Genomic DNA, 15,000 nt, shown 5'->3' on the forward strand with positions numbered 1-15,000 from the left:
TATATATATATATATATATATATATATATATGTGTGTGTGTGTATGTATATATATATATATATATATATATATATATATATGTGTGTGTGTGTCTGTAATGAAATTAAACAATTCAATGTATTGATGTCTTAATTTTAAAGCTGTTCTTTTAAAGTTTGAGATTTTCTAAAAAAAATTTATAAACAACAAACAATATTTTTCAGACTGGTTCTGGCAAGACATATACAATGGGGAGTGGATTTGATGTGGATGTCCCACTAGAAGATATTGGCATAATACCTCGAGCTATTGGACATCTATTTAGTGGCATTGACAAACGCAAGAAAGAAGCTATGGAGAATAACCAACCTCCACCTACATTTAAAGTTTCTGTTCAGTTCATGGAGGTAAGGACTAATTTTATTTTCATGTCTAATGTTTTTGATATATTGTTTAGACCCAGATCAGCTTTTAAAAAACAACCCTTTGCGCTAGGCTTCATTAAATTTATTATAACCTTTACACGTGCACACAAGACACACTCACTAAACACATACACATATAAGTGCATGCACAGATAGATAATTACCACAGGACAATGGAATAAGGACAAGAGGAGATACCTGGGACGGTGTCACTGATGAGGTTACAGAGTGTGCGATGAAAGAACGTTGACAGGCATATCTACTACAAATAATATGAATGTGTGTGTTTAATTGGCAAAAAAAAAAAATGACCATCCCCAAGTTTAAAAATAAATTTATTATGCTTTGCACCTAAATATGTGACTATGGACCTTAATAGTTTATGCACAGTTGATGGCATGTGATGGATGTTTTGCAATATTTAGTTGTATTTCCTTTTCATTGTGAATTAATCTCTCTCCAGTTGGGGTGGGGGCAATAAAATAAGTGCCAGTTAAATCCTGATATCAATGTAATCACTTGTGTTCTTCACTTAGAATTTTTGGCTTTGTTTCAAAATTAAGACTTCATATGAAAGCCAATGTGTCAATTGTAATAATGAGTTGTTCAAGAACATACTTCAATTTTTTTTACAAAACAATAACATTTTAATATTTTCATAATTGCTGTTTAATATTTTAAAAAATGACTACTTCTTAGGAATTAGGTAAATTGATGAACACTAGATTGCTAAACAGCGTGCCCAAAATTATTAGTCTTTTACTCCTTATTTTAGTTTTAAACCCTTCAAGTTTGGCATTGGAAAGGTGGTGAAAGTCAATCAACTTTAACTGTTTCTCATTTTTAAAAAAGTCTGAATGTACATAGAGCCTTATACTTGAACTACAAGTTCTTCCAGCTACTAAAGCTGTGAATATTTAACACAGATAGGAACATCAAACTGAATACTTTAAATTCAAAAACAGTTGATGAGGTGGATGGAATGCATGAAATGGCTGCCTCCATTAGAAATAAAGATTGCTGTCTCTATGTGAAAGGTCAGCTATATAGACTGTGTGTAAGGAATTTATACTGCATAGTATGATAGCTGGGAACATTGAATGTGGATGTTGCATGGAAGCTACAGAAGAAGGAAGAGAGTTTGTTCTATTGGGTGTATAACATTAAATTTACTTGACAGGAGCAGCATTAAGTAAGCCAAGTGAACAGTTGAGTATTACATCAGTGAATGTATGGTTTGAGAGATAACTGCACAGGCATGGACTATGGAGTGTTTGGGTGAATAAAAATGTTGCAATATTGATGAAATGTATTGGAGGGAGAATAATGCATCAAAAAAGAAGTGGCAAGGGTGCTGGCACAGAAAAAAAATCAGAAACTACAACTAGGAGCAGTACGTTGTGTAAGGGCTTTGTCTAACCCATAACAGTATGGGAAACGTGTTGAAATGTTGAGAATGATAGCATAATCTTTTGTATCATGGACTGGAGTTTAGATATTTGCTGAGATGAACATTTTCATTTTCAGAGGGTCTATAAAATAAGTAACAGTAATTCTGTTGATGTCAAAGTTGGAATAATTTGTTTGGGTATTTATTTTGGAGAGGAGAAAATAATTGTTCTGTCTTTTTTATCTACTTACATCTGTCGCAATCTACAATCTGGAAGACTAACAGGCTTTGTGTTTCATCATACAGTAATTTACAATTTAACACTTTTAGAAATATTCATATCATTCAGTGTGATGATTCATTTCTTTATTTCTCTAGTTCTGTTCTGAGACATGTTACTGATTCACAGCTGTCTAGTGAAAATGAATCATTGTGTATGTCTAGTATTGGCTACTTGAAAAGTGTTGTGGTAATAAGTGTAAACTCATTCAAGAAATAACTTGTTTCATTTTTGTTTTAAGATTCATTATTTCTTTTATAAGAGGTTCTTAATAATACATGATTAAAATTAACTTCAAAGATATTTGCAAAGTATATACTTTTTGTAGCTTTCCCAGTGTTGAGCAGAGAGAATTAATTTGCAAATTTGCTACTGTGTGCTTGTATATGTATTTAGTAAATAGTTTCACTTGGGAAACTTTAGGGTGCAATATTTTCCATGTGTTTACCAGCCTACAAAATAAACATGATGAAAAAATCCTCCACTGTTTCTGTTTACTTAGGCAGTCTATTGTCTTTAATGTACATTTCTTAAACCAGGATATGCAAGAGAAATTACAGAGGTATGTAAGATTTGTAATAGCATGTAATTTTGAAGTATTCACATGCAACAACTTATCAATGATACACTCTCTAATTTAGTAAATAGTGTGCGTGTGTATGTGTGTATATATACATACACACACACACACATGCACTTAAATATTTTTTGTGGAAATCTTGATTTCCAAATATAGTTAACAAATCATACATTAGTCTTGATATCCATAAAATGTCTGTTTGATGGCATCCACCCATTTTACAGTGTTTTCTCCAACATTGCCAGATGTGAAAAATGGAGACCCTGGAAAAAAAAATGTTTGAGAACCCCTGGAGCAGACCATATTTTGATTCAACTATTCACTGAAACCTGTCTGAGAGTTACCTAAGTTGGACAGTATTTATTGAATTGCACTAAGTGGATCTTAGTATATTCCTGATATTACAAAATGTTCAAACTAGAATAAATTCTTTGTGATGTTTTGTACAATTTTACTGACACAGAACAGATCATTCGTAGGTTTTATCAGATTCTTTTCTACTGTAGGCACAAGGCCTGAATTTTTTATTGGGGCGGGCAGTCAATTAGAACGACCCCAGTACACAACTGGTACTTAATTTATTGACCTCAAAAGAATGAAAGGTAAAATCGACCTTGGCGGAATTTGAACTCAGATCGTAAAGACATACGAAATACCGCTAAGCATTTTGCCCAGTGTGCTAACGTTTCTGCCAGCTCACCGCCCTGGTTTTAGCAGATTTTATTGTTTTACTTCTGGTACTAATTGATATAAATTAGTCTCTGTAGGTTTTGAACTAGACCCAAGTAGAATGAAATAAAATACTGCAGTGCATTTCGTCTGGTGTTGTATTGTCTCGATTAATCCCTTCAACCTGATAATATTGGGGTCACAAATCTGGAGACAGTGTCATTTGAGTTGGCATCAATTCATGCCTAAGACTTCATTTAGTCGCTTCCCTTGAAAGATAAAAAGTAGATTGTGGTGGGATTTAAATTTTGAATATAAAATGATATAGCTAAATCCCACAAGGTGCTGAACCATTTCTATCATTTGACTACAGTAATGATGATAATCCTTTCTACTATAGGCACAAGGCTTGAAATTTGGTGGGTACTCAACTGATACTTATTTTATTGACCCCCAACAGGATGACAGGCAAAATCGACCTTGGCAGAATTTGAACTCAGAATACAGGAAATACTGCTAAGTATTTTGCCTGGCATGCTGATGATTCTGCCAACTCGCCGCCCTAATAATAATGATAATAATAATCTTATTTCTTTATTGCCCATAAGGGGCTAAACATAGAGGGGACAAACAAAGACAGACAAAGGTATTAAGTCGATTACATCGACTCCAGTGTGTAACTGGTACTTAGTTTATCGACCCCTAAAGGATGAAAGACAAAATTGACCTTGGCGGAATTTGAATTCAGAATGTAACAGCAGACGAAATACTGCTAAGCATTTCGCCTGGCGTGCTAGCGTTACTGCCAGCTCACTGCCTGAAGCTTTAGATCTTCAGTCAGCCATTGTGACATTCATTATTTTTGCAAAATAAATACGGACTCTTAACTGGTTTTCTAACCACATGATCATGAATTGGGACCTTACTAAAGCCATTATATTGCGCTCTTGTTAGCACATAACTCTGCTGACTCCTGTTTTCCTGATTGACAATATGTTCCACTTCTACTTTTGGGTTAAGTGATTACCAGTAGGAAGGGCACCCAATTATATTAAACAGTTGTTCCAACAAAGAATGGCAGAGGATTAAATCCCTTTACTAACACTAAGGTTGTAACTTTTATTATGCAGTAAAGATACAAACAGAATCATCCTTATCAGTATCATCATCATCATCTCAGTTTATTTTCACTTCCCATGTTGACATGGGTTGGACTGGTCATCCTGGGTCAAGTCAGTTCTTATTTGGAGTTACTGCTCCTTTATGTATGATCTAAGAATTACTTGTATATTTCATTTTGGCATGGTATCTACTGCTGGATGCTCTTCCTAATACCAACCACTTTAATGTCACATTAGGACCCCTAGAGGTTGTCATGTCCTTAATAAGTGAAGGGTTCTCCTGACTCTGTGTCTCCAGTGTTTACCAACAACTTTACTGTGTACTGGGTATATTTTATTGTAGCACTGACACTGACAAATGTAGGGAAATTCTCACTACATTGTCTCCATCTGTTCAGGGCAATGTAACTGACAGGGTGGGCTGAGGGGAGGGAAATATTTGGATGAAGACGAAGAAAAAGAAGAGTATGAAAGTGAAAAACTGATTAAATGTTAGAAATTTGAGGCATTCAGTGAAACTGTATGAAACATGTGGTCATTTGTGTGAAATCCACCACTTGACCAATGACTAGCCAGTGGTTAAATTATGTAAAATGAGGTTGTTCTCTAGTCTTAGTTTAGGAGTTCGTCTTGAATTTGGTTATTATTTTATGAAGTTTCATGACTATAGAAATTATACCAATTTTATCTAATATCTTTGAGTAGGACTTTTGTTGAAGAGTATATATTTCATACAGATCATAATGAGCAGTTGGTTCTTTTGAATGCATTTGGTTTTTAATCATTCTGTCATGTGTGATTTAGATGTCGGAGCCTTATCTTGATATGTTTAATGTGCTTTATAATGTGGGTCATCTTAGTCTGTAACTGTAGAGGGAAATATAATCTCACTGGTTTAAAGAAAAAAAAAAAACAGTTAACCCATCACCCAATTTAAAACTACCACCTGGCCCTTAGGTAACATACTTTCAGAGGAGTTCTCTACTCTTTTGCCCATATTTGTGCCAGCTCTCTAGTTTGTAGTTAGGTAACTTTGAAATGTTTGTTACTCATTATTGCAATGATATAAATCATCCTTTCTTCCCTCCCTCCACAATATTAAAGATGGTGATCTATGTGAGCTTCTCTTCCTCTATGATGAAACAAAATACAACTATATAATTATATCAATAAATACTATGTTAATAATGATAGTCAAGGTTTCTCACATTGGCACACAGAAGAGACCTGTACATTGTGACTTGATCTGCTTGAAATAGCAAATGGATGTCCTCTGAATTACCATCTAACACTATACTGTTTTAAATGAAGGACACTTTGGATGATGTAGTTTAAATACTCTACTTGCGGGGGGGAAAAACAGAAGGAATAGTGACAGGTGGAACACTTTGATCATAGGTTTGTTTAATCAAGACCGACCAGGAACTAAACAAGAACCAAATTTTGTAAGATGTAGTCACATTGATCTCAATAAATAACTGATACTTATTTTATCGATCTGGAATATATGAACAGTTATGCTGATCTGGTTGGAATTTGAGATCTTTATACAGGAGACAAAACTAAATACTATGATTTAGTCCTTTGTTTCTATTCCCTTGCACCCCTCATATCTGCGTCATTAATGATGCTCACCAATGTTCTTTTGTTTGTTCCTTAACACCTCTTATATTGCTCTCATTGGTGGTACTTATATTGATTTTTTTTGTTTGTTTTTCAAATTGCTCCCATGCAGATTTTAACCCTTTTGTGATTGTATTTTTAACAGACTACCTATGTTATTTAATTAAGTTTCAATGCATTCAAGACTTTAAGGTTTAGTAAAATAGCTGTAGCCTTATCTATTATGCTATTGACCAACTAGAATCTTAAATGTTACAATGAAATGAAATTTTGGTAGAAGTTGTAATTTGATTATGAACTTTATAGTATAGGTAGTTTCAACAGGGTTGGTATTAAAAGGGTTAAGGTTTTTTATTAAATATTTGTGTTGTAACTTGAATGTAGATGCAAGTGTGACTGCATGGTAAGAAGTTTGCTTTCCCACCATATAGTTCTGGGTTCAGTCCCACTGTATGCCACCTTGAGCAAGTATCTTCTACTCTACGCTTAGACTGACCAAAGCCTTGTGAGTGGATCTGGTAGATGGAAACTGAAAGAAGCTCATTGTGTGTGTGTGTGTCTTATGTATGTTTGTGCCCCAGCTTGACTGCAGTTAAATGACTGGAACAAGTAAAAGATAAAATAGTTTATAAGTTTAACCGAGGAGAGACGCATATGCACACAGTGGAACCATATGGCTAAGAGTTTGTTTTCACTGTTTGAATGCTACTGTCTGGTTTCTTCCACTATAGCCATGGGTTGATCAGTGCCTTGTGTGTGAAATTTGGTTGATGGAAGCTAAAAGCCTTTCATATATGAAATGCATGTGCATTCAGACTAGGATGATCCACATTATAAAGTGCAGGTATGGCTGTGTGTTAAGAAGTTTGCTTCCCAACCTCATGCTTTCAGGTTCAGTATATAACTTATATAACTTCTTTTGGAATGGCGGGGTGAACATAATCAGAGAAACCACTAAGCATAACCCAACTGTTAGAGGAATTTAGATGAATTCACTTTTGTTGTCTAACAGGTTTTGTTATTGTAGCAGTGGATGAAAGATAATATATATGCTGACTTACAGGAAATTATTTTGCTTCACGTGTGTAACCCAGAAAAAATAATTTAATAAAATAAAAGATGCTATAATGTTGTCTCCTTTCATCTTGTATTCAGCAAGGAGGTTTCTAAACTGGTGTGGAGAAACTAGTTTGATAATTCTCAAGTCTGTGGTGGTATTTCTAATAATACTGTATAATGATGGAATTTTTCATTAATTCATGCTGGTATTTCATTCAACGCAGGGAAATTTTTTTTTCTTTTGTAACTCAAGCTTTAATTGTAATAATAATGGACCCTCCTGTCAAAGATGACCTGTGTGTGTTTAGTTTTTGCCGAACGACCTGCACAAATGATTTGTTTATAGGGATCAAATGTTTGTTCTGCACATTAACTCACTCTCTCCATCAAATCAATGTGGCCTTGAACATGTGCACGGTGTGCCATGCGTCAGGTGTCAAAATGATCGGAGAGCAATGTACGAGATGAAGTGTTTTGCCCAAGAACACAACGCACCACTCAGTCTAGGAATTGAAATCATGATTACTAGATTGTGAGTACAATGCCCTAACCACTAGGCCATTTACCCTCATAATAATAATAATAATAATCTTTTTTACTAAAGGCACAAGGCCTGAAATTTTGAAGGAGGACACTAGTCAATTACATCAACCCTAGTGTTTCACTGGTACTTAATTTATCAATCCCGAAAGTATAAAAGGTAAAGTCAGCCTTAGTGGCATTTGAACTTTGGATGTAATGCCAGAAGAAATACTACAAAGAATTTAGTCAAATCTACTAATGATTCTACCACCTTAATAATAATATTAATGAGAATGGTTTCTGATTTAGGCATATGGCCAGCAATTTTCAAAAGAGGGAGTAAGTCAGTATCAATGATCCTAGTAGTTAATTGATACTTTATTTTATCAACCCCAGAGGGATGAAAGGCAACACTGACTTTGGTGAGATTTGAACTTGGAATGTAAAGAGCTGGAATAAATGCCACAAGGCATTATTTCCAATGTTCTCATGATTGTCAGTTTGCTTGTCTTGATGATGATAATTTATAGAATTCAGACAAACTCCAATGACAGTCTGTATGTAGTCATTCAACTTGCTAGGAATAGCAACTAAAGTCTTCCTCTTAAAAAGAAGTTGTAGATACTAAAAAAAAAGAAAGAAAAAAGAACCATAATGACTTCCAAAATCACAGTTGATGTTTACAGCTAGATAACTTTTGATAGTGGCTGCCCCATCAGGACTATATTGGGTTTAAACAACAATATTCCTTGCAAAATGTGTGATTATGAATACAAAAAGAATTCTTTTTTTAATATAAGCACAAATCCTGAAATTTTGGTTGAGAGAGTTAGTTGATTACATTGATCCCCAAATGCTCGACTGGTATGTTATCAACTCCAAAAGGATGAAAAGCAAAATCCATCCTGATGAAATTAGAACTTAGAACTTAAAGCCAGTAAAAAATGCTGCTCTAAACATTTTGTTTGGCACAATAGTGATTCTGCCAGTTCAGACATTCATCAACTGTAACAGTTTTTAATGAGACAATTTATTTAGCTCATGGTCAGTTTTGATTCAGCAGACATAATTTTGGTGTTCCAGCTCTGTTTATTCTATTTTATTTTTTAGATATAATGTATCTAGGACCACATGTCCACGGTGTCCTTCCTTTTTTAAAAATCAGTAGGGTGTTATATGAAAAACTTGGCTGCCACTTCTAATGTGTAACCACATAAATTTTCTTATTCAATCTATATAGCTAGTATGTTGTCTTACCAAGTGACAATAGTTTTTACTCCCTTGCTACTACACTCACTCACTCTCTCTCATTATGAACTCCAACTCGCAGACATACTCTCCACCTGCTTGACCTACTAGATATAGCTGTCAAATCTCCCTTAAATCTCACATCTTGCTATTTTAAATAGGGAAATGGCACATTTGATAATGTAGTCCATACTCTCAAAACAATGGGATGATCGCAGCTGGAATACCTTTGATCATAGTTCTGCCCATTCACGGTGACCTGGGGCTAAACAGCATGCTATGTTGGCCTAATGGAAAGAGAGAGAGAGCTATTCTCTCATTCTACTAGATGTAAGAGTCAAATCTCCTGCAGGTCACACATCACTTTGATCATTATTGTTTGGGAGTACACTAGGGGGAAAAAAAAAAGACAAAGACTTAGATCAAGGCCTTCTTGGGGTCTAAATAACATATCAATTGAACAACAGGTTATTGCAGTTGGCAGCGAGTACTATATAATTGACAAGATATTTATTGACATACATTGTTTCAACTCATGTGCTTTGATGAACCCAGAATAAATAAAGAGCCTCCTTAAGCCATTTCTTCTTGTGTTCTATCAAAACTTTTGTAGTGAATTCCACTTCAGACATTAATATCTCGAAGAGATTTAGATCAGCTTAACCATTTTACTGTGGAAATCAGATATATCCTCTCTAAATTTCATTACAGAAAGCAGTTTTATATACCAATCTATTTTTGATGCGTAATGTTTTGTTTGAAACTATTTTTGTGTTAAGACAAGTCAAGTTTATTGAGACAACTTGACTTGCAGAAAATATCAATTCTGTGTTTTGGTAGATATATAACATCATTACTGGAATAAACATAAAGGTTGAACACCACTAAAGTGACTGTTTTTGAGTGAAGACAAAACTCTTACAATATTTGCTGAAGAATGAAACTTTGAAAGAAAGTTAATCATAAATCTTGGCAATAAAATTATTTTTGTTACTGCTGTTTTCTTGAGATATGTCAAAAGCAAAACTTTTCTGACATTTTTCTGTATTTGATGGTTGATCTTGCATTATCAGCTCCTTCTGTTCTTCATTTATTCATAATTGTTCTTCATGAACCAGACTGGAGAATTTCCTAAAAAATTGGATTATTAATTTTGGCTATTTTATAACATTGGTTGGGTCCAACATCACCTGCAACTTTGCAAACAGTTTACCAGATAAAAACTGATGAAACATCTATTTTGTGAGGCAAATATAGAAATTTAAAATACTTACATGAAATTCCTGCATTTCTCTTTGAGAAATTTTTGTTGAATTCTCTGGATAAATATTTTTGGCAGTGATACTACAATAAATGTTAACTTTCCTGAGATATACTAAAGGCTCATATAGGCATGACTGTCTAATTAAGAAACCCCTCTTTGCAATCATGTGGCTTTTGATTCGGTCACACTGCATGGCACCTTATACAAGTTTTCTACTATTGCCCCAAGCCAACCAAAGCCTTGTGAATGAATTTGGTATTTGAAAACTGTGTGGAAACTTATTGTGTGTGGTTTGTGTCCTTTGGCAGCCAGTGTAAGCTTTTTTTTTTTTTTTTAAACTTATTCCATAATTTAGATAAGTACCATGCTGGAAATAAAACAAGTTCTGGGATCAATTTGTTCATCTAAACCCTTCAAGGCAGTGCCTCAGCATGGCTGTAGTCCAATAATTGAAACAAGCAAAAAATAAGATTAATAATAATTAAGTTTCAAAATTTCTAAATGAAATAACTGAGAATCCCCTTAGTAAAATTAATAGGATTCCTTAATTTATGACTCCTCTATTTCTGTTTGAAAGTTCAGATTAAGATTATTGATATTAAGCAAAACATGATCTATGAAAGCAAAATACATTTTATGTCTCAAAAATAGTTGCAGCCATAAGAATATCTTCTGAGGCAGCAAATGTAAGAACAACAAAAGTGAAGATCAGTCTAAAATTGTTTTTGTCACTTGAAGTGAAAGCCTTCTTGTGTAGCTAATGTGGAGAATTTTCTTCTACGGATTGGTATTTATAAATTTTTGAAGTCCTTTATATTCATTTAAGTACTTCATCTGTTGTTTAAATATAAAAATATATTTCTCACTCTTCTGAATAACATCGTAGATTGTGCTTTGTTAAATTGAAGAGTTACAACATTAAATGTTAACCCTTTTGATACCAACCTGCCTGATACTATCACAGGTTCTTAAAACTCTCAATTTTAAAATGATCTAAATGGAAACCTTCCATCAACAATTCATATTATGTCCTAAACACCAACTTCATAGTGAGCTATTTTAGTAAATTTTTCATTATTTTAAAAATTGACCCAAACTGAATACATTTGAACAGAAATGTAATGAAAGAGTTAAATGTCTTTGTCATTCACATAGCAGTGCAGACTTTTGACAGTACACTAGTGTAATGAACGACAAACGATGCTATATTAAAACTTGATTCCCATCATAATACTACTGTTTTAATTGGAAAATTCTATTGCTTTTAGATATTATTTCAGTGTTAATCTAACTAGTTGTTGAGAGTAATGTATTACTTAATTGACAATAAGAGAAACTATTTTTCACCTTTTAAATTAAATACATTATTGAATTGATTACATTACAAAAATATATTCATTCTTGCTAATTGCATTAGAAAAAGAATGAAGTTTCTTTGTTTGTAACATACTTCATATCTTTTGCTATTAAAATCTGGTGTATTCCAAAAGGTTAACAGATAAATTGTGCTTCAACTCTACTGCTGTTATTGGTGATGAATAAATAGAGAATTGACCAGTTTTTATGAAATCAGTTTTAAAATTTTGTCAATTTTATATTTATACTATTCTGTATTTATGTATTTTCAAGTTGGTTTTAACTGTTAGCAATTTTACAGCTTTATTTATATTGTATTTTATTTATATTTATATTGTAGAAACCTTTACTTGAGTTGTATTTATTGGTAAGGGATAACATTTTTCAAATATCAAAATACATGGTACCATGTCTATATACAGATCATCATCATCATCGTTTAATGTCCGTTTTCCATGCTGTCATGGGTTGGACAGTTTGACTGGGGACTGGCAAGCCATGAGGCCGCATCAGGCTCTTTTTCCTTTATTTCTTTGTCATTTGACTGCAGCCATGCTGGAGCACCACCTTGAAGTGGTTTGTCAAACAATTTGACCTCAGGACTTACTTTTTAAGCCCTAGTACTTATTCTATCAGTCTCCCTGCCGAACCACAAAGTTATGGGAATGTAAACACAAACATTGATAAGTAATGATGGGTGGGAGGAAACACACACACACACACACACGACAGGTTCCTTTCAGTTTCTGTCTACCAAATCCACTCACATTTGGTAGGCCTGAGGCTATAATAGAAGGCACTTGCCCTAGGTGCCACAAAAGAGGACTGAACCTAGAACCATGTAGTTAGGAAGCAAGTTTCTTGCCACACTTGCACCTGTGGGCATTTGGTTCTTTTTCTTAGACATGTTATTTTTATCATTTTCATCTCTGAGCAGGTAGCCATATTTTTCTGTTCACTCATGATAGGTTAACAAAATAAAATAAATAAATCTCAATATCATAAGCACAGGTATGGTTGTGTGGTAAGAAGTTTGGTTCTTAGCCACATTGTTCTAGGTTCAGTGTTTTGTACTGTAGCCCAAGGCTAAATGAAGCCTTGTGAGTGAATTTGGTTGATGAAAACTGAAAAAAAGCCCACCATGTGTGTGTGTGTTTGCATCTTCGTGTGTGTTTGTTTTTGTTTGTGTGTGTGCATGTGCGCGTGTGCTTGTCCCCCACCACTGTTTGACAACTGGCATTGGTTTGTCCCCATAACTTGGTAGTTCAGAAAAAAGTGGCCAAAAGAAAAAGTACCTAGCTTTAAAAAAGATAGTGGGGTCTACTTGCTTGATTAAACCCTTCAAAGTGGTGCCCCCGTTTGACTATAGTCCAATGACTAAAACATGTATATGAAGAAAGAAGGAACCTTTGTAAAATGCAGCAATTTAGCAAAAAAAAAACACTAGAGACCAGGATATACACAGACTATAGCTGAAATTGATGTGGCCATAGGAAGTAGAAGAATTCTCATGTTTACATTACTTTCCCCAGTCTTCATTCTTATAAATTAAAATGATATTAATGATAATTTGTGTGAAATGTTTACATTTGAAAAATGAACATGTCATGAAAATGTGATTTAGAGAATTTTGAGCAGAAATAAAATTACTAAAACACCCAAAATATCGGGTGTTGCATCCATCGTAGAGCATGAACCAAACCAATTTTGTACAAACATGCCAACCTTTGGTTAGAGTAATATGCTAATAAAACTGAGATCTTTCAAGAGACATAAGGCCAATGTTCGCAGATAGTATAGTGAATTGAAACCAGAATATTACTGATATTAACCCTGGAATGTCAAATAGTGTGATGAAATTATGTTACTCATTGCAACTTATCAGTCTATAAATATTTAATATCAATTAAGCACAAAATTTTACTCTAGGTGCAGGCATAGCAGTTTGTTAAGAAGCTTGCTTCCCAACCACATGGTTGTGTGTTCAGTCCTACTGAACGGTACCTTGGACAAGAGTCTTTTACTATAGATTTGGTCTGATCAAAGCCTGTGTGTGGATTTGGTAGACAGAAACTGAAAGATGCCCATAGTTTGTATGTATGTATGTATGTGTTTTTGTGTCTGTTTATATCCCACCCTTGTTTGACAACCAGTGTTGGTGTTTACGACCTGTAACTTAGCAGTTTGGCAATTGAGACTAATAGAATAAGTACTAGGCTTAAAAAAATAAGCCCTGAGATTGATTTGACTAAAACCCCGTCAAGACAGTGCCCCAGTGTGGCCACAGTCAAATGACTGAGACAAGTGAAAGATAAAAGATACACGCTTGAAATCCTAGTATTCTGTCAGTATTGGCAGGAAATGCTTAAAGCTGAGCTGGAAAATTAGACATTGTTATTTTAGAATACTAACCTAAGAAGGAAGGTTTATTAATTCCCTACCTACTATGGTGACACTGAACATATTCTAAACGTACTTCTGTGTCATATTTTTTAAGGAATCAAATTTATCTTAGCAGTCTTGGTATTTATCTAAACATTTTCTTGTTTTATCACGATGGCTATGATATTATTATTTTTTTAAAATTTATTTATTCATATATAACAAGTGGTTTCTTGTACATTTTTAGAATGAAAGACGACTATTACTTTTTTTTTTTTTCCTGGGAATTCATGTCATCTTACTGTCAACAAGTATTCACTGACATGTGATTAGACTATCCTTGAATTTCTAACTTCCTCTTAACTCCCTCAGCATCTACAAAATTTGTTATGCATATAGGACAGTTAGAAATATCTTGAGAGAAATCAGCTAGATTTTGTTTTTGCTGTCATGGGATTTGTTTTCTTTTGCGACAAATATGTTATATACTTGTATGTATATAATCATCTAAAATTTAAGTCAAGAATTTTCTAAAAACATCAGACTAGGATTAGTGTACACTGTGTTCATTTCCTGATGTGCGATTGCCATTTTATCTGACATGAATTTGTTGTACACAAACTCTTTTATATCATCATCATTTAACATCTGTTTTCCATGCTGGCATGGATTGGACACATATACGCCTTTTTATCTATGTCATTCATTGAACTGTGTCCATATTGGGGCATCGCCTTGAAGGGTTTTAATCAAACAAATCAATCCCAGTACTTTTTTTTTTTTTTAAAGTTTAATGCTTATTATATTGGTTTCTTTTATGAACTGCTCAGTTTATAAGGACATAAACAAACCAACACCAGCTGTCTGGTGGTGAGGGTACTGAAGCATAAGCACATGCATATGTATGTATGTACATATACACAATAGGGTGTTATCAGTTTTTCTCTAACAAACCCATTCACAAGGCTTTGGTTAGCCCAGGGCTGTAGTAGAAGACACTTGCCCAAGGTGTCATGCAGTGGGACTGAGCCTGAAGCCATGTGATTGGGAAGTAAACTTCTTACCACAAGGCCCCTCCTCCACATGCACGCGCACTCACGT

General features: G+C 34.1%; 1 protein-coding gene across 6 annotated transcripts in view; it reads left to right on the top strand.

Moving 5' to 3' along the window:
- LOC106873190 (kinesin-like protein KIF21A) overlaps positions 1-15,000 on the top strand; it is a 212,552-nt gene that overhangs the window by 88,425 nt on the left and 109,127 nt on the right. For all 6 annotated transcript variants that reach the window (XM_052969487.1, XM_052969488.1, XM_052969483.1 and 3 more), the window contains exon 4: positions 205-387. In XM_052969487.1, coding sequence (XP_052825447.1) covers positions 205-387 — 183 coding nt within the window. The remainder of the gene's footprint in view (positions 1-204; positions 388-15,000) is intronic.

This window comes from Octopus bimaculoides, chromosome 7 (assembly GCF_001194135.2).
Source record: "Octopus bimaculoides isolate UCB-OBI-ISO-001 chromosome 7, ASM119413v2, whole genome shotgun sequence".
Classification (NCBI taxonomy): domain Eukaryota; kingdom Metazoa; phylum Mollusca; class Cephalopoda; order Octopoda; family Octopodidae; genus Octopus; species Octopus bimaculoides.